Below are 19030 nucleotides of genomic sequence, written 5' to 3'. Positions count from 1 at the left end.
TGGAAGGGAGTAGCAGGGTGGTGGTGCCAGTTTGTTTCATGTCCTTGCCTCCCTCCACAGTGCAGCACAGATACTTGCCTATCCAAAAGGACTTTCTCCCACCAATGTCCCAGAGCCATCGCATGTGCTGCCTGGAGAATACAGTTACAAGGTTGCCCATGTATCTACACGCGAATGAAAATGAGAGCATCAACAACAAGCAGTTAACATTTCTGCTGATATGAAATGCATAACAGAAATAAAAATAAGTTTAAAATACACAAAAAAGTATGTATTAAAAAGATCTTTCTAAGATTTTAATAGTGCAGTTTTATTTTAAAAGTGTCTGCATGGTGGGGGTAGGTGGCATCAAAGAAAGTGATGGTTTATTATAATATCTGGGCTTTACAGCATAAAACATCAACAGGTTTTAAAACATAAACAATAAGTTTCAAACATCTTTTGGAAAATCAGCAATTGATTGCTTATAACAATTACTTATTTAATGACAAAATACTATTCTTTTCATAAGTTTATTTCTAGCTGGTATAAATTTGGCAAATACCAAGTTAATTTGATGAGTAAGGTAGCCCAAACTAACCATTTAGATAAAATTACTTCAGGTTTAAATTTGGAGCTTAGTGTGTTTAGCCAAATAAACATATTATTATGACTCCTTCATTATACTCAATGAAATGAGTATAGTCCCAACTGTCAAACCTTCATATAATGTGTAGAAATTAAAGCTCTTGTTTTTACAAACATATGTAAAATATTTTTTGCAAAACAGAATTTTTTATAAATTATTTTTGCAGCTAGCTGAGTTATTCCTAGAAGCAATATTTGATTGTGCCTAATTCCCCAGCGGTGCTCATTAAAACCTCTTTAAAAATGCTTTAAGTAAAAAGCCACTGAATAATTCTTTCTTTCTGTTTTAAAACTAAAAACCCAGAAAGTTTCAAACAAGAAACAAATACATCATGTATATATGTATCATAACATTACATTGTACCCCACAAATACACACAATTATTATTTGTCAATTAAACATAAAATTAAAATTTTAAAAATAATTTTAAACATTTAAAAAATCAAACAAGGAAAATAATAAATTAAATCACCATGATCTTTTTGCCTGGTTAATATCCATTGATATGAAAAGAAAAGTAGGAAACAAAATTAGCAACACATTAGATTAGATAGCTGTTGAATTTAATTTTATTTATTTTGCCTATGACTTTTCAAAATTCAGATCTATTTCTCTGCTTTTCCAGACTAGATATGGTAAACATAATTTGTCTATTTTTAAATGATTTTCCCCCACTAATAATAGTACTTTGCTGCTGTCTGATGCAATGATGATTTCTAGGCCTTCTTAGATATATGAGGCTCTTTGCCCCTCCACTGAATGGCCTTAGACAGCTGGATTGGGTTTTGTGACTTGGCTCTGACCTCATTATTGACTCTCAGCTCCTGTCTGACAGTTACAGTAAGTATGATGAGGCACCTCCTCTCCTCCCCTTCCCATCATATCCAACATGGTCATTCTAATGTGCTGTAGGTTTAGAACAAACAATATGAAACTTCTGTTAAATATAGGCTGAGGGAGGGCTTGAGGTACTGTCCCAGTCACTATGACATTTTGTACAGAGCATGAGAGACCAGGGTTCCACTTACTGATTACCCCTTAATTCCCTCACTGAATTCCCTAATTCTCTTACTGAACTAATTCGCTTACTGAAATTCCCTAACTTTGCAGCCTCAACTTCAGCATCAGGATGTAATGGGTTTTATTCAAGGATATTTAACATCTTCTCTAGCTTGAAGATTCCTGAAGCTATCTTTAAAACAAACTTGGTAAAATCCATTTTAGCTGCCCAAGTACAATTTTGGTTTTCTTTTTGACTCTCCAAAAAACAAGAAGTTCCAAAAGAGTGAGATGGGAAGATAGCTTTGCTTCAAGACAAGTAAAATGTTAAGAGCATAGTTATTCACAAAAGAAATATTTAGGTATTCATATGTTTAATATTTTATAAAAATATCACTCCTTTTATTTTATGCTCACATACATATAAAATATGGTGGGTATTATCTGTATAGGTGTACATATGGATATACAATTATAAATAGGTACACATACACAAATATTTGTGGTATAGAGTTAGAAACAGAAGCTTTAATATTTCTGGTTATAGAAATAAATATCTGCTTCTCTGAAAATTTTTTATTAAGTTTAGGTAGATTTCAGGGTAACTTTAAGCATAGGCCAGCAGGGGTTCCAGACACTCCTGTGGGAAAACAAAATGGTTTCATAGATAATGCTCTATAATAATAGAATTACCAAATGTACAATGACTGCCTGAGGAAATGAGCAGATGAGATTACAACATGTAAATTCAAGAAATGCATAATCTAGGAGTCTGGCTCCTTTGACTCAGAAAAATAATAAAACACCAATGGGGAGGAAAGAAGATTGGAGATAAAGGTCGAGTTGAGTTAGCAATCTGGTTAGGGACAAAGGATAAAGCAAAATTTGCTGTCCTTATGGAAATATGGGTGTTGCGGATGACCCTCTGTAAAGGACTTTCAGAAATATTTGTTAAATGAATGAATCTATAAACTAGGAATTTGATCATACCTTAGGTTTGCCTTGAAAGGTTAGTTTGATTCAAATCCAAAGGAAATTTAGGGGCCATAATTTAATAAAAATCTTAATACGTGTTTGCAGTGAGAGAAAAACAATTATTAACACATAATTTTGAAAATCTACTTTGGGTTACCTCAACACATAGTTAAAATACACATACTTGTCAGTACATCCATGATGAGAAACCCGCTATACTTAGGGGACCTGTTTTAGAGAGTATAATGATGAAAAACTAAATTCTATCTCTTTCATTTACTTCCTTGTATGCCTGTGAGCAAGTGATTTTGCTTCCTTGAACCTCTTTTTAAAATAAATCTGTAAACCTTAGATAAGAGAAGTGATGGAAGGACCAAATAAGCCAATACATGTGAAACAATTTCATATACTGTAAATATAAAAGTAAGACATTATTGACAAGGAGGCATGCAGACTACAGTTAGGCTACTATAAAAGGGTCATGGGTGAAGGTGCTTAAAACCAAGCTGCAGATGAAATCTCAGATTAAGTGCATGAGAAAGTACCTATGCTTTTAAATTAATTTAGACCTTAAGTTTATTATTGTGATGATCAAATGGTACAGTATTAATAGATACGTGAAGAACTCGTTGCTACTCACCAATAGAACCTAGTCACAATTATTAATAGACAGAACAATAAAATGAAAACAAAAGATGATGGGAGACTGATGTAGGTTTGTCAACATGAGGGCATCAACAATGTTATAAGTTGCTATTATTTCATAAAAAGTGGTTTTTGACAATGAAAAGCTGCACTATTGTAATCTCAGAATAAAGAACAGTCCTTTAAAAAAACACTTGGCAATCTGACACCACCATATATGACTGAATGGAAAGATATTTCTCAATACATACTGTCCTTATTTTTCTCATACGTTAAGAACCAACGAAAGCTTCATTATAGACCAGTTACTTGCATTGTCCTTTAAGAACCTTGGAAGATGTACAAAAGGTTGCTTCTAAACTTCAAGTTGGGAAGTTCTGTTCTGTTCATCTACATTTTATCAACAAAACCCAACAACCATTTAATCTTGATAACTTTGGCTGGAGTATAACTACTTGTTCCCTTAATTTTTGTAAGCAAAGACACCATCGTATTCTCCCCCCATTGTTGCATACTGTAATCTTCTTCTTGCTAGTTTAGACAGCTTTTGATCAACATCAAAGCCCTTTCCTCGAGGAGGAAAAAAGACCAATACCACTACTTCTACTGGTAGAATGCATTAAGACAAACTAAATGACAAACAGTTAAGATGTCATTTTAACATCTTAACCATCTTAATGATGGGAGAATGTCTTATTTGTTCTTTAACATGTAGCTGTATTTAAAGCAATTATTATTTGTAAAAATTTTAATATTTTATCTTATTTGATACTGCCAACTTATCAACAAAAAAAAATACTGAAAGCCACTGATTAACCTCTCCGGTGACTCTACTCGCAGTTAAAACATGAAATACACCAGTGAAGAAAAAGGTGGTTTCGCCAGTTTTTAAACACACTTTTAAAACATTGTATTAACTTTTAAAAAAATCTAGGTATAATTTACATATAATAAAATGAATAGATTTTTAAATATTCAAATTGATGAGTTTTGCCAATTGTATATACATCCATTTAATAACCACTTAGAATAATACACTGAACACTTCTCTTACTTTAGAACATTGCCTCGTGCTATTTTCTAGCCATTCCACAATCTTACCAGATATAACAATTTTTTATTTCTAACAACATAGATTAGATTTTCTTATTTATATAAATGGAATCATATGATAAGTATTCTTTTGTGTAGGACTGCTTTCTCTCTATGTTATATTTTTGATTTATCTACATTGTTGGAAGTTTCAGTAGTTTATTCCATCACTTATAAAATAATTTATCAAAAAAATGTATTCCCTTGTTGATGGAGAAAATATCAAGTATTTCTAAACATCAATAACAAAAAACATTGACCCAAATTAGTATTATTGTGAATAAAGTTACTATGCAATATTTTTATGAAACTTTTTTAGCATATATTTTTATTTCTTTTGGTCAAACACCTAGGAGTAGAATAAATTAGGTCATAGGGTAGATGCATATAAATTTATAACAAACTGTTAGTTCTACAAAGTGATTGTACCATTTTACACTTCCACCAACAACACATGAGAATTCTATTTGCTCTATATCTTTATCAACATGTGGTATTGTCCACCATTGAATACTATGCAGCCATAAAAAAGAACAAAATTTTGTCCTTTGCATGGACATGGATGGAGCTGGGAGTCATTATCTGTAGCAAACTAATGCAGGAACAGAAAATCAAACGCTGCATGTTCTTGTAAGTGGGAGCTAAATGATGAGAACACATGGACACATAGAGGGGAACAACGCACAATGGGGTCTATTGGAGTGTGGAAGGTGAGAGGAGGAAGAGCATCAGGAAAAACAACTAATGAGTACTAGGCTTAACACCTGGATGATGAAATAATCTATACAACAAACCCCATGACACACATTTACCCAGGTAACAAACCTGCACATTTACCCGGGAACTTAAAATAAAAGTTTAAACATTAAAAAAAAATTTTGGATTGTCATATTTATAATTTTAACTATTATAATAGGCGTGAAGTGGTATTTCATTGTGGTTTTCACTTTCATTTACCTCATATGTAACAGTTTGGAGCACCTTTTCATTTATTTATTGACCAACTGGACATCTACTCTTGTGAAGACTCTAAATCATTCACTATTGTTTGAATTGCCATTTTGTCATTGATTTGTAGAAGTTGTTTATATTGTCTGGGTTTAAGACCTTTATCAGGTTTTTGATTTGAGAATAGCTTTTCCTGAATGTGGTTTGCTCTTTCATTTTCTTAATGGCGTCTTAGATGTGTATAACTTTTTAAATTTTATGAAGTACAAGATCTGATCAATAATAACCAGAGACTTCCCTAGTCTCAATTTCCAGCCATGGGGCATATTAGTCTAATTGTGTTGTCTGGATAATATCCAGATTGGCAAAAAAAAAAAAAAAAAAAAAAAAGGAGGGTCAGGGATCAGTATACATGCATTTTTAAAGTCCTTCTGGACTATATACATTGGTTGTCATTCTCTGACCACAAGTCATTCTTTACTGAATGTTCTGTTACCCAGTGAGCCTTTGTCTTACTTGTCCAGCTTTATAATCATTGCTGTATAATCGCATTGCTAGAGGCCTGATGCTATAAGGCTTTTCGTTACTATATACTTTCAATTAAATGGGCAGGAATTCTTATCATATAAAAAAATAAACTGCAATGCTGCTGACTGAGAAAATCTCCTGATTTCCTCACAAAGACTGAGACAGAGAGAAAAAGAAAAGAACAGAAAAAGAAACATGGCAATGGTGCAGCTTTAACAGAAAAGAGCTAAGCCAAATACATCATCAAGGCCCATCACAAATCCATTCTGAACTAGGGAACTGCCTTGGGGCTCCTAAAACAAAGCCAGGCAGATATTAGGCACTCAATGCTTGTTGAATGAATGAAGCAGCTCTCCACTTCCATGAGAAAATAGAGAAATAGTGGAAAAGAAAACATCAACAAAATGTGCAATAGGGTTCCTTACTGTTCCCTGCAAGCTCGGGCAGCCGCATTCCAGGTGCTTTCCTGCTCTGTGATCAAGATGTGACAGTAGCCTGAGTGCTGGTGCCACCCGGCTGGACAGGATTTGTCTTCCACATCCTGAAAAATAGTTGTCTGTGTTCATATCATAATGGTCTTTACAATCTGGAGTTGGTTCAGCATAAGGAGCCCTAAGAGTTCCTTAACTTAAGTCAAGTAGTTTCGTCACCGCAAAGGGAGTCAGTCCTAATTCCAATTCTCCATCTTGAGAAACGCAATGGCTTCTTACAGAAAACACTACCACAGTCAGCAATGTTTCAATGTTACAACTTTGACATTCTGACAACCAAACAAAACAAGTAAACATCTTCTTAAATGGTATTGATTTAACTAACATATTTTGTGATTTTTAAAAAGCCACTTTGGGCCATTGTTTCCTCTTGGCCTTCAAGTTATAACAATGGCAGGAAGATGTAGCATGGGTTGAGTCATGCACCAGATTGTTCCCCTTTATTAGCTTATCATAGAGCACATTGCGAGTAAAGGTGCTTGGCTGCTCAGCCTGTCTCCTACCTTGGTTTGGGGACTCCACGCTTTCCAGGCAATCCCATTGCACTGATACAGCTTCTGGATGCCTTCTTCAAAATGGAAGAGTCCCTTTAATTCCAGAGTGCAGTTCTTTGGAAATGAGGGCAACTGGTCCTTTGGGAAGGAAAGGCAATTTTGCAATTTAGAATTGACTTAAGGAAAGTTGCTCACACATTCACCTCCTTTGGGTTTTCATTTGTTGCGAAGCATTTGTGTTGGGTAAACGATCCCCCCAACCTTGGAGGCTATTTTGTGAATTAAGTGTGTTTATGGCCCAGCAAACAACTTGTTCTAAGGTGAATAAGAAGGAACAAAGATTTTCATACCTGTCTGGGGAAGTGTGAGTCAGTTGTGGATTCCACCTTATCTGCTTGAGGCAGTTCTGCCACTTTGATTGTCTTTTGTGGCTGACTAAGGATGGATACTTTGGCCTTCCTTTTGTGAGTTGGGAAACTGTCATCCTCCAGTTTCAAGGAAACTATCCCATGATACTTGAGGAAACCAACAATCAACAACAATAAGGAAAAAAACAAACACCAAGATAGCAAACAAAAAAATGAGCAATTCAAAAATTCAGTCAAAGCAAAAAGATAAGAGGATTTGTTTCTCTGAACACCCAAGCCTCTAATTTCAAAACAATTTTTTGAGAGATATATAAATATAAAAAATATAAAATAATAGTTTCATTAAATATTTGCATCCATAAATATAAGAAATTTAGCAAATCTGTGACTACACTTACATTATAGATGATGTCTGTTCCATTTCTATAAACAGAGAATGGACGAACCTGAAATTGACAGATAACAAAATATGAACAGAATCAGATTGACTAATAACTAGCAATAGGGTAAAACCACCAAAAAGATCTTACTAATGTCTGAACAACTACAAAACACATGTATCTTAAGATTTCCCATGCCCATATCATTGGAATTTCAAAAATCACTAGGCCTAATCAGAATTTATGATTGTTGTGTGAATTCACACATACACAGTTCCAGTCAGGGAAAAAAATACATCTTTATTTTTAGTATATCTATAGTACACAGAGGTCCAAGAACACACACACACACACACAAACACACACACACGTGCATGTCATTGGTCAGAATGCTGTGTTAATAAGGTCAAAGCCATGGCTTCCACACCCAATTGCATCATTTCACCTCACTCTATTTCAGGGTCATAGATCATTTCCTATTTGTCTTGGTCACAAAAGGAATCAAAGCAGAAATCATATGGATGAATCAGCATATCTGTCACCTCAGTTAGTACAATTAAAGAAGCAAGGCAGCCTCAAGATCTTTGTATACAGAAGGCAATGCATAGCTGTGAAAGGAACAATGGCCCCCACTCACTATGAAAATCAAAACAGCTTCTTCAGTGTTTCAGAATATTTATTAATATCTTCCAATCCTTTTAATATGTATTCTGCACATCAATTCCCATAAGGTCCCCATCCTTACTGTTTTGCTATTCCCACGGGTCCTAAGCTTCCTTTGAGAAAGATCTGTAGACTCAAAGCCCCGCAGGGTGTCTCCCCTGGTGACTGCTAGCTGCGTGGAAGATGGAAGAGGTCTTCTTTCCAGATGAAAGGAACCAGAAGTGGTGGATGAGGAAGACCCTGGGGGCAGCAGACGCCAAATGCCCTTCTCCCATGTGCTGTGCTTACTTTGGTTGGAGGAATATGAAGGATGGCATTGTCCTGGAGGCATGCAAGATGGCAGGCGGTCAGTTCATTTTACACAAACAGATAAGGGATCACATTGACACAGCTCCTGGAGCAGCTTGTCATTAAACCTAGATGGATGGTTTTCCCACCAGATGTTGCCTTTTTGCCATTTGCCAGAAACTCCTTTACTCTTCATCAGTTTACATGCAGGAAAGCTGTGCCTGTCTGCACGTCTATTGAGTGATTATAAAGTCATGAAATCAATTTCATAAACCCCAAATGAAAATCACTGTTATGATTTTATAATCATATCACATACTGGGGGGAAAGTCTCACTTCTCTTATTATAGTATTCCCCAATATACAAGTTTATTCACTGATTAAGCATTATTCCACAAGCACTTTACCATTTCCTAGAAGTAGAAACTGGAATTGTTTAAAGATGTCATAGAATTAAGTAGTATTTATAAAACATTTCACTTAGTTGCTACAGAACAAAGACCCAGTAAATCTTAATAGAGCAGCTCCTATTGGAAACCTCACCAATTAGTATTTCTGGGAAGGCATAAAACATTTGAGGGCAAAACGTTTGTCTGGGTATTTTATATTTCATATACAAGGTATGTATATCATGTATTTTGTGTACTTCATGTGACCACAAAATTCTACTGGAAAATAAATGTGGTGAGGAAAGGTAGTGGGGAGAGATGTTGCAGAAATGTGGATATTATAAAGAAAAGATGGGAGGGCCCTTTTTTTTTTTTTTTTTTGAGACGGAGTCTCGCTCTGTCGCCCAGGCTGGAGTGCAGTGGCAGGATCTCAGCTCACTGCAAGCTCCGCCTCCCGGGTTTACGCCATTCTCCTGCCTCAGCCTCCCGAGTAGCTGGGACTACAGGCGCCCACCACCTCGCCCAGCTAGTTTTTTGTATTTTTAGTAGAGACGGGGTTTCACCATATTAGCCAGGATGGTCTCGATCTCCTGACCTCGTGATCCGCCCGTCTCGGCCTCCCAAAGTGCTGGGATTACAGGCTTGAGCCACCGCGCCCGGCCCCATTTTTTTTTTATAGCATAAGAAAGAGAAGAGATTTCCAGGCAAGAGAAAAATACGGACCATAGGGCATGACAGGTATAAAAATGGGAGTGTAAGATTCAGTACGGTACAAACACTTGTCAAATGCTAAAAAGACAAGTAACTAGAAGGCATTTGGTGAAAAAAAATCAGAGCACCAAAGCTCTGGCTTGTCTTTATTTTATTTAGTTCACAGGTTGTTCTTTAGCATAGACAATCCAGGACCTGTTTGGCGCTGCCATCCAAAGTCATTCATTAATATTCTCCAGCTGCTCCCAAATTCCCAAGCCAGCTGCATCTTTCACATCTATTTTTTTCCAATTCCTTCCTCTCTTAGAGTTTTCCTGGTCACACTACAGTGGGGGCTCAGATTTTAGGCATTAAGAGTGCTCTTTAACAGAGGAAGATAATTACAGCTCTACAGACTCTGGGGGAAAATAATTGTCGATAGATTCTCACCAACACTATTTCCCCCTCGGTGAGAACAACAAACGGGTAGAAAAAAAACAACTACGGCACTGACTTGTTGCTTTTCTCAAGTGATCATTCTTAGCAGGAGGAAAACCACATGAAGCAGAAACCAGAATAAAGGGCCTACATCACGACTGAGGGTGCTTTCTTGACAAGAAATTAAGCATTTTGATTTTAAGGTGTTATCAAGCATGCTGGCTGTTGAAGGCAAGAGCTACGGCGCCAGGACCGCTCCTGATTTCAAGATGAGGATCAAAAGAATACCTCCTTTTGAGTCCAAAATTTTCACTGCAGCTTTTGTCTTTGTGCCAAGAACTGCGTTCACAGGGGAGTTCAGAATTACTTCAAAGACCTCATCATCTTCCTCTAATCCGTCATAGGTAATTGCTATATTCCACATCTTAGTTGACATTCCTACAAGAAGTAAACATTTTAATTACTCTTTAATTGCTATTTCAATCACCTAGGTGTCAGAGAAATATATTAATTAACATGTCTACAGCTAGACTGCAGTAGCCCGAGTGAGCTATTGTACTGCTACCAACTCACTGAAGTCCTGCTGTTCTCCCAAATAATATGAAAAGACCACATTTGTTCCTGGACAATGATGATTCCGTTTAAATGCAAACACTGTAACAAAAAAGTAAGCTGCATTATGTGAGGGATGAAAAAAAATGGTTATTAGATGAGATCCAAGACTTAATTATTTTCCCAACCTGTCCCTTCTCTTCTTAAGAATAAACAAGTATTGCAATCTTAAAATCTTAATAGTTTAAAAAATCTTAAGCTGTTGATGCAGACAGAAGTGATTATTGGATGGTACTTCATGCTATTCATGCAACCCTTGAAATGATTGATTTCTTAATCATTTCTAAAGACAGCTGCCTGCATCGGCTTCCCCACTTCCTGAGATCTTTCTAGCCCACAAAGGCTTTTTCTGACGATGTAATACTCAGTAGTTTGGTATCCTCCTAGAGAGACTTTATGGGTTGGGGGTTCTAGAAATAGAGCCCTTTTTTCCCCTCTTTCTGGCTGCCTCTATTCATGAAGCTACAGTCAAGCTTGGTTCACAGTAACTTTGCGAACTTAATATTATACAAAACAGTTTTGACATTACAAACATATCCCAGCCATCCTGTCACCACCAAGATGGGAAACAAAGCAACCCCAGATATACAAAATATTAAGACTGGAAGGAACTTCTGAGATGATCTCATCCTGACCAGTTTCCATGATGTGGATCATAGGATATCCCCTGAGTTTATTTAGAAGAACAAGTGGTGGCAGGAAGTAAAGGGAATACCTTTTAGTGGAGAAAGAAGGCTCAAGTTTAAGAGGAATAAACACAGTAAACTTATGATTTAACTTTTCTGAGCTAAGTTGGAAAAGCTTACTCTGCCATTTGCTCATTGGCTATTTCAGTGTTTTCACTCCCTTAAGCCTCCCATATAATAGAGTTAAACTTTTTCAAAAGTCTTCTCTTAAAAATATAACTTGGCCAGGTGCAGTGGTGATGCACCAAAGTGCTGTAATCCCAGCACTTTGGGAGGCCAAGGTGGGTGTATCACTTGAGCTCAGGAGTTTGAGACCAGCCTGGCCAACAGAGCGAAACCCCATCTTTACAAAAAACAAAAACAAAAACAAAAATTAGGTGGGCGTGGTGGCGAGTGCCTATGATCTCAGCTACTCAGGAGGCTGAGGTGGGAGGATCACTTGAGCCCAGAAGGTCAAGGCTGCAGTGAGCCCAGAATGTATCACTGCACTCCAGCCTGGGCAACAGCTCCAAAAAACGCCTCTTTTACCTTGCAGGTTGCCTTCTACAGACTTATACCTCTCAACTGTCCATCTATACAGTGGCCTCTTTCTTGAAGGTATGCCTCACATAGATATCATGATCTAATCAGTCTCTTCAATTCTCAACAGAGGCCAATGGAAAGGTGAAGGTATCCACTTCTTCTACTTTTGGCTGGCTGCACTTAGAGGGGAAAAATTAGGTGTATTCAGAATAATTGTATTTTATTTAAAAATAGGCTGACAGATAGTTTTCAGTGCTGAGTTCTTAAATCAATTACGTTCACAGTCTTTGCAAAAGCAGTTAAAGCATCTAGTATGTATAATAATACCATACAATTCCCATCTCATGGATGGATAAATCAATACATCAAAATATATATCTTGTAATTATGATATGCTTATCTTTGCATTAGATGCTATGGAGAATACCAGAGGTGTAAAACAAGTCAAGCCCTGATCTAAAGGAGCTTAAAATCTTTTGGAGGAGACAGAAGCAAAACCAGAAAAGTCAAATAATTATTGAAAGCTATGTATGTTTAGCTACTAAAAGATACAGAATAGATGGTCAAGCCTATATAAATGTGGGCTTTAGAAGTGAAAGGATTAGGAGGGAAGAAATGGGAAAACAACATAAGCAAAGACAGGAAGATAGCAAAGTAGAGGTCTTGACTAGGGAAGGGTGAATGAATTAGCTGGCTGGAATAGAGAGGTTACATGGGTGGACAGGAGGCCATAAGGCTGCAAAGATCATTTGTAGCCAGACTGCAGAGAGCCCTGGACACCTGGCCAGATTCAGACTTTACAACATAGGCAACAGGGAAGGTTCTTGAACAAAGAAGTCACATGCTGAAAGTGGATTAGCAAAATGAACCTGAGAGTGTTATGTGAGAAAGTTTGGAGACCCAGGCAGAGAGACAGATAGGCTAGAAAAGTTTGGAGACCACATAGACAGCTGCTGTAATACAATTGGCATGAAAAGATAAGAGGTGGACAATGAAGAAAGCATTTGAATAATATGATTATTAATATTTGGAGAACTGTTTTAACCCTCAAAGACCATAAAGTTAAGCACTATATTAATAAAATCCAATACAAAAAATATTTCCAACTCCCAACCAACTCCCTTAAGGTTAATTTTTAAAAGTTATAGTACCCCCCAACCAAAACAAACAAACAAACAAACAAAAAACTTAAGGTTTTTGTTGGACCTTACAGGATAGAACCAGATGGTTAGGGGTTAGAGAAAATATCTTTTGAGTTTCATTTAAGTGCTTCTGATTTGTTTGTGTGCATTCCAACTTGGTTTCTATGCCTACCAGGTGTGCACAGAGGACTGACTCTTCAGGTTAATGAGATCGGAAGTAAAAACTTTATCATTTTTTCCCTTCCTCTTTCACTTCCAAGGTGCAAAGTATTTGCTAAGTCCCTGAGATATACAAGCATTTTCAGAAGGCTTGGACTGGCTCCCTGTTCCCACAAAACAAAAGGTGCTGAAGAGGAAAGAGAGGTGTCACATTATGCAGACATATTCCACTTGACAGAGTAGGTGAGTTCCTGGATATTTTCCTGCAAAACAGATTTCTGTGTTGAAAGACATTTTCTCAATATTTTTTAGTAAATGCCACATTAGAGATCTGTTCCCTTGGAAAACATTTTGACTCTAGGGAATGATGAAGTATTAATCAAGAATGCTGCAAGCTTTTCAATAATGCATATTTTAAAGGAAAACAATCATGTTCTTAGGAGTATTTTTATATCCACTCAAGACTAGTCACAATAGCTGAATGCAAAGTAGTTAGGGTTTGTTTTTGTTTGCTTGATATTTTTTTGGTTTGGTAGCATAGTCTCAACTTCAAGACAAGCTTCCTTCCAGCTCCCACATAAGAGTTCTCAAACCTTATGGCATCCCACTGTCTTCGGTTGTTCACTCTGTTTCTTTACCCAATCATGGAAGCTGCCATTTTAAAAGAAACAAATTGATTTCCCTTGGTAAAATGGGTTGGTATGGGGACAGGGACACCAGACCTAGAAAGAGGCAAGGATTAACAAGACAGGAGTAAATATTTACTAAACCTGTGGACATGGAGAACTTCAAAATTCTCTAAAGCAAGATTTCAGTTTGTAAAATTGCTTTTGGGTTAATAAATTCCAAAACAATGAACAGCCAATTGGTTTTTTCTTAATTTATAAGACATGCTTATATTATTTCTTAAATTGTCTAAATAATATCTAAAATCATAAGATTATGTAGAGCCCCCAGAAGTCATTAGTATCTATTCAACACAGCATGTGAGCTCTTTTAGACAAATGGGTATTTATCTTATCCAGTAGAATCTCTAAGAGGTAGATTTCAGAGTCTCTTCTAGTGTGACACATTCTAGTTCCTATCAATCCAAACAGAGCAACTGATGGGCTGCTGGAAAACTACCAGCAGCCAAAATTACTCCTGATCTTGTAACAAACAGACCTCAAATTATGAAGATGACATATGGCAAAGACTCAAGAAATGGAAAAGTTGGAACTGCCTTAACATGAAGTAGGAAGGGACACGGTGCAAATCATCTCACCCTTTCATTGTAGGGATTGTAGGGTTGGCCACAAGAGCCTGTACCAGCGTGGGAGTAAACGGCACATAAATAACAGGAATCTTTCCCATATATAACAGGATCTCTTCCCACAAAAGGAGGTCAGCTGGAGGAACCAGCTTATCTGAGTTAGAATGTTAAATATCACAGGAAGGAGGCCAAAAACAAAATACAGATTTTTGCATGTTGAAGTGAAGGTTCACTGTTATAGGTTGAATTGCGTTTCTGAAAAATCAAGTCCTCACTCCCAGTACCTCTGCATGTGACCTATTTGGAACTAGGGTAATTACAGGTATAATCAGTTAACGTGAGGTCACACTGGAGTAAGGTGGGCTCCTCATCCATTATGACCGGTGTTGTATAAAAAGGGGGACTTGGCTGGGTGCAGTGGCTCATGTGTAATACCAGCACTTTGGGAGGCTGAGGCAGGCAGAGCACGAGGTCAGGAGTTCGAGACCAGTCTGGCCAATATGGTGAAACCCCATCTCTACTAAAAATACAAAAAAATTAGCCAGGTGTGGTGGTGCGCACCTATAGTCCCAGCTACTCGGGAGGCCAAGGCAGGAGAATTGCTTGAACCCAGGAGGCGGAGGTTGCAGTGAGCTCGCGCCACTGCACTCCAGCATGGGTGACGCAGCATGACTCCATCTCAAAACAGAAGAAAAGGGCGTGGGAGGGGGCGCTTTCTAACACAGACATGCACACAAGGAGAACACTACGTGAAGATGAAAGCAGAGATGGGGGTGATGCAGCAGACACTAAGAATGCCAAAGTTTTCCACCCAGCCACCAGAAGCATGGAAGAGAGGCCTGGAATTGATTCAGAAGTAATCCTTCATGCTGACACCTTGATCTTGGACCTCTAGCCTCCAGAACTGAGACACTCGATGTCTCTGTTTCAAGCTACCCAGTGTTTGATGCCGTATTATGACAGCCTTAGGAAACTAACACAGTCCTCAAGCATCATGCTACTTGCAGTGAACTGCAGAAAGCCATTTTTCTGTGTTTGATGTTAAGATAGGCAATTTTGAGGTGGTGCTGGTACTTAGGCCATTTTCTTTTGCCTTTGCTCAACCCTTTATGAGTTAGTGGCAGTTGATGTCAATAGTTTACACTTAGAGGAGTGTTCTCAGTGTGCAGAATATCTCCTTGGCAGGAAAGCACAAAGCCAGAGTCCTGTCTGTTTCTCCAGGCCCGTTGTATTTGCTGCTCCCAAGCCCCCACATTTGACTCAGATCCATCTGAAACCCCAGGGAAATAGAGAGTGACATTCAGTGAGTGAGGCAGAGCTACCTGTCCCATCCACAGAAGCCAGGGAAAGATGGCGGGGCTCCAGCCTCAGCTTTAGGCACAGTTCCCCAAAGGTGTATTTGTGCTCTTGTGTTAGTCCTTCATCCTGGAGTTTTCTTCTTCATCTAAATGCTAAAATACTGCCTCCCCTGGGAAATCTTCCAAGATTTCTCTTAGCCCGAACAACAGCTCATGTTTTGGGTTCCAGTGCACTATCAGTGAGTGTTTTCTTGTATTTCTCACACAATGGAACACCCTTGAGAGCAAGTACCAGCCTTTTTTTTTCCACTTGCACCTAGCAAAATTTTTCCACAAATTTAAAACAAAGTAAGTGCTACTTAACTAAATAATAATTTCCCCTGAAATCTCCTAATATCAACCTATTCCATGAGGGATCATTTAGAAATGCCCTTTAGAAATCCATATAAACATAACATTCTGAAAAATTTCATAAAAAATCTGAGGCAATTAAACTATAACAACTTTGTATTAGAACTTCAAATAATTTCTAAATGACCGTATTTTTTTCTGGATTGTCTTGGATGTTTGCTTTGATAGCTCATATTTATTATAATCTTTCTTCTCATTTGAAATCAAAATTCACTTGTTATAAAAAATAATAATAATAAGGGCAAAACCTGAAATCCAAACACCTCTCTTTTAGAGTGGGGTGGTATGGCTCCCTGAGGAGTTTTTAGTTGGCCAAAGTTGTGTAATATTCTGTCTTCTCTACAATCTCTAGACATGACTACAAAAACAAAAAACAAACAACAACAAAAAAACACACACACATAAAACAAACTGCAGACATAAAATGTACCTGGGTCAAACTGAATCAGTTTAGATGGAGTCACAGTGAAATCTTTTCCAACTGCAGCTGACACTTGGTTGACCTTAGGAGGGAAAAAAAAAAAATCTTTTAAAAATAAGGATAAATATTCTACAATAGAGAAACAGCTATTCTCCCTCACACTAGACTAAACTCATGCTCTTAAATCTGTTTTTAATATTAAGTAGGGCTTTTAAAAACATTATATAAGCCATTTGGGATCCAGGCAACATGGATTTTCCTTAAAGTTGACTCTTTGCTAGGCTAATATCAATGGAAAGGAAAGCTTTTGTTTTGTTTGGTTTTTCCTTTATAAATGATTTAGTTATTGAAGAAAGGAACATGAATTTTAAACTATATTTTTGTCTTTGTTGCAAGCACAATTTTATTACCTTCCTTCTACCCCAATTTGGTTTTAAAATAGTCCCTCAAAAGAAAAGGAGGGAGAAAATTGAAGAGGAGAAGAAAAAGCAGGTAATCCTGACAACCCGTGTGATGATCTGTCAGCTAGCTTGGAGGTATCCTGCAAGCTCCAGGGCACTGAAAGCCTTTAGACTAGATTAACTCAAACACATCTGGTTCATTTTCCTGTCTGGATGAAACCGTCACTCTTCACAAACTTGAAGGAGAGTTTTGTGGGACTGGCAGACCTGGTGAACAGCCAGACAAAGGAGATCCACACCCCAAACCAAGGACTTTCAAGGACCCCGTCAAGTAGGTGTTTTAAAACAAACAAACAAACAAACAAACAAACAAAAATGCCCTGGTCTAAGGAGACTATTGATACACCCCTGCTTCTCAGCTCCAGCTCCAAGGCTAAAAACCAAAGAGGCAATTTTAGTGTTCTGAAGTCATGGCCTTGAATTCCACCCAAAGGGTGCCCAAACAATGTTAAGAAGTGTCCTTGGGCCAGCACAGTAGCTCACGCCTGTAATCTCAGCACTCTGGGAGGCTGAAGGGGGTGGATCACCTGAGGTCAGGAGTTCAAGACCAGCCTGGCCAACATGGTAAAACCCTGTCTCTACCAAAAACAAAAAAATTGGCCAGGCGTGGTGGTGGCTGCCTGTAATCCCAGCTACTGAGGAGGCTGAGGCAGGAGAATAGCTTGCACTTGGGATGTGGGGGTTGCAGTGAGCTGAGATGGTGCCATTGCACTCCAGCCCAGGTGACAGAGTGAGATTCCATCTCAAAAAAAAAAAGTGTCTTTGTCTTTGGCTGATTGGAAAAATAAGTCATCAAATGAGAACCCTGTGCAAACATAATGGCAGCTGTTATTTATGCATATTTTTTAGATGTTTAAGATGGTCAGGTATGTGGGATATTTCTGTACCTTCTTACAAAAGAATGAAGTGCATAATGAAAAGCTGAAAAATTCCTACTTCTATGGCCTCAGACGATATGTCCATTTCAAATCAAAGGCCCCCTCACATATTAATTGGTTAGCAGTAGAAACATTTTGCTGGAAAAGGGTATTACTTCCTAAGCTTCCATTTGCTCTTTGTTGACAATGCCAAGGCTCCTCTGGAATCACCTTTCATTGTGAAAAGGCAGCCTATTGTACACCTGTATCCGCCATATGCTGGAAGTTGCATTTCCCTGCATGGTTCTTGCACGTGCAATTACCTAGTATTTACTACCACTGGGTTTACAGAATCCTATGTGGGAAAAGAAATGGTCTGAGGTAAGGTGGTTGGAGAAATCAGTCAGGTGAAGGTGCACAATTCAAACCAGGGCAATCCACACAGGGTGAAAGTACCACCTTGTTCCCTGTTCCCAGTCAAGCAGCCAAGCTTTAGTGTAAGACTGGAGGTTGTGCTCAGGGTAGAGTTGTCCTGAAAGACTCTGGGACTGTGCTTGATGAAGGCCTGCACACTCAGCTGGCAGGTTCGTTGTGCACTTTCAGCATAAATAAGCATAAGGTTCCATGTAACACCATGCCTGTTCTTTCTACCTGGCAAGGTGAACGGTGGCGTGGCCCAAAACTCCAGCCTAGAGCATATGGTGCTTTCTACGGAGGACTGGAGGATTATTAGAAAACCATCCAGGCAGATTCTTCCTTATTCTATAAGCAATCTTCTGGAAAACTATAGGGCATGCCAAGCTTTCTCCTGTCTTAATAACAAAAAAGTAACCAATAGATCTAGGAAGAACCTGTGTCCACTGGAAAGATAAATACTGAGCCTGGATATGGTCAAATTTATGTTCGCAGGCTTCTGAGGGTGACTTGAATTCATTATTAAATTGAGACTTGACAGAAATGGCCTTTTCCCCAGAAGCTAATACCGATGTCTTTTTCATCAGATGGGAGGTGGCGGGGGGTGGAGTCTTTACAGCTCATTCTCCATCATTAGTGTGTACAAGTGTTTCATGCTCTCATTCTCTTGAAGCGCTCTTGTTATAATGACTCCTAAAAAAAAATTCTTCAATTCTAGAAGCATAGGTTGAGCTTCATGGGTCACATCAATGAAAAGAAATAGCAAGCTGACTGATCTA

The 19030-nt window shown here is 38.0% G+C and overlaps 1 protein-coding gene across 27 annotated transcripts in view; it reads right to left on the bottom strand.

Annotated features, from left to right (window-relative positions):
- Positions 1-19030, bottom strand: part of FREM1 (FRAS1 related extracellular matrix 1) — a 168640-nt gene that overhangs the window by 5286 nt on the left and 144324 nt on the right. For 20 of the 27 annotated variants that reach the window (XR_012424683.1, XR_012424680.1, XR_012424684.1 and 17 more), the window contains 8 exons: positions 16529-16601; positions 10305-10454; positions 8294-8532; positions 7567-7614; positions 7151-7315; positions 6810-6938; positions 6241-6356; positions 79-164 (listed from right to left, as the gene is read on the bottom strand). Coding sequence is in view for 18 of the 27 variants with exons in the window: in XM_015437148.4 (XP_015292634.3) it covers positions 79-164; positions 6241-6356; positions 6810-6938; positions 7151-7315; positions 7567-7614; positions 8294-8532; positions 10305-10454; positions 16529-16601 (1006 nt within the window). In the remaining 9 variants the exon portion in view is untranslated. Of the gene's footprint in view, positions 1-78; positions 165-6240; positions 6357-6809; positions 6939-7150; positions 7316-7566; positions 7615-8293; positions 8533-10304; positions 10455-16528; positions 16602-19030 lie in introns of those variants that run through there. The other 7 variants (XR_012424681.1, XR_012424685.1, XR_012424687.1 and 4 more) reach the window with 5 other exon arrangements.

The sequence above is a fragment of the Macaca fascicularis genome, chromosome 15, assembly GCF_037993035.2.
Source record: "Macaca fascicularis isolate 582-1 chromosome 15, T2T-MFA8v1.1".
Lineage (NCBI taxonomy): Eukaryota > Metazoa > Chordata > Mammalia > Primates > Cercopithecidae > Macaca > Macaca fascicularis.
The sequence above is the reverse complement of the archived record's forward strand: the minus strand, read 5'-3'. Positions and strand labels throughout refer to the sequence as shown.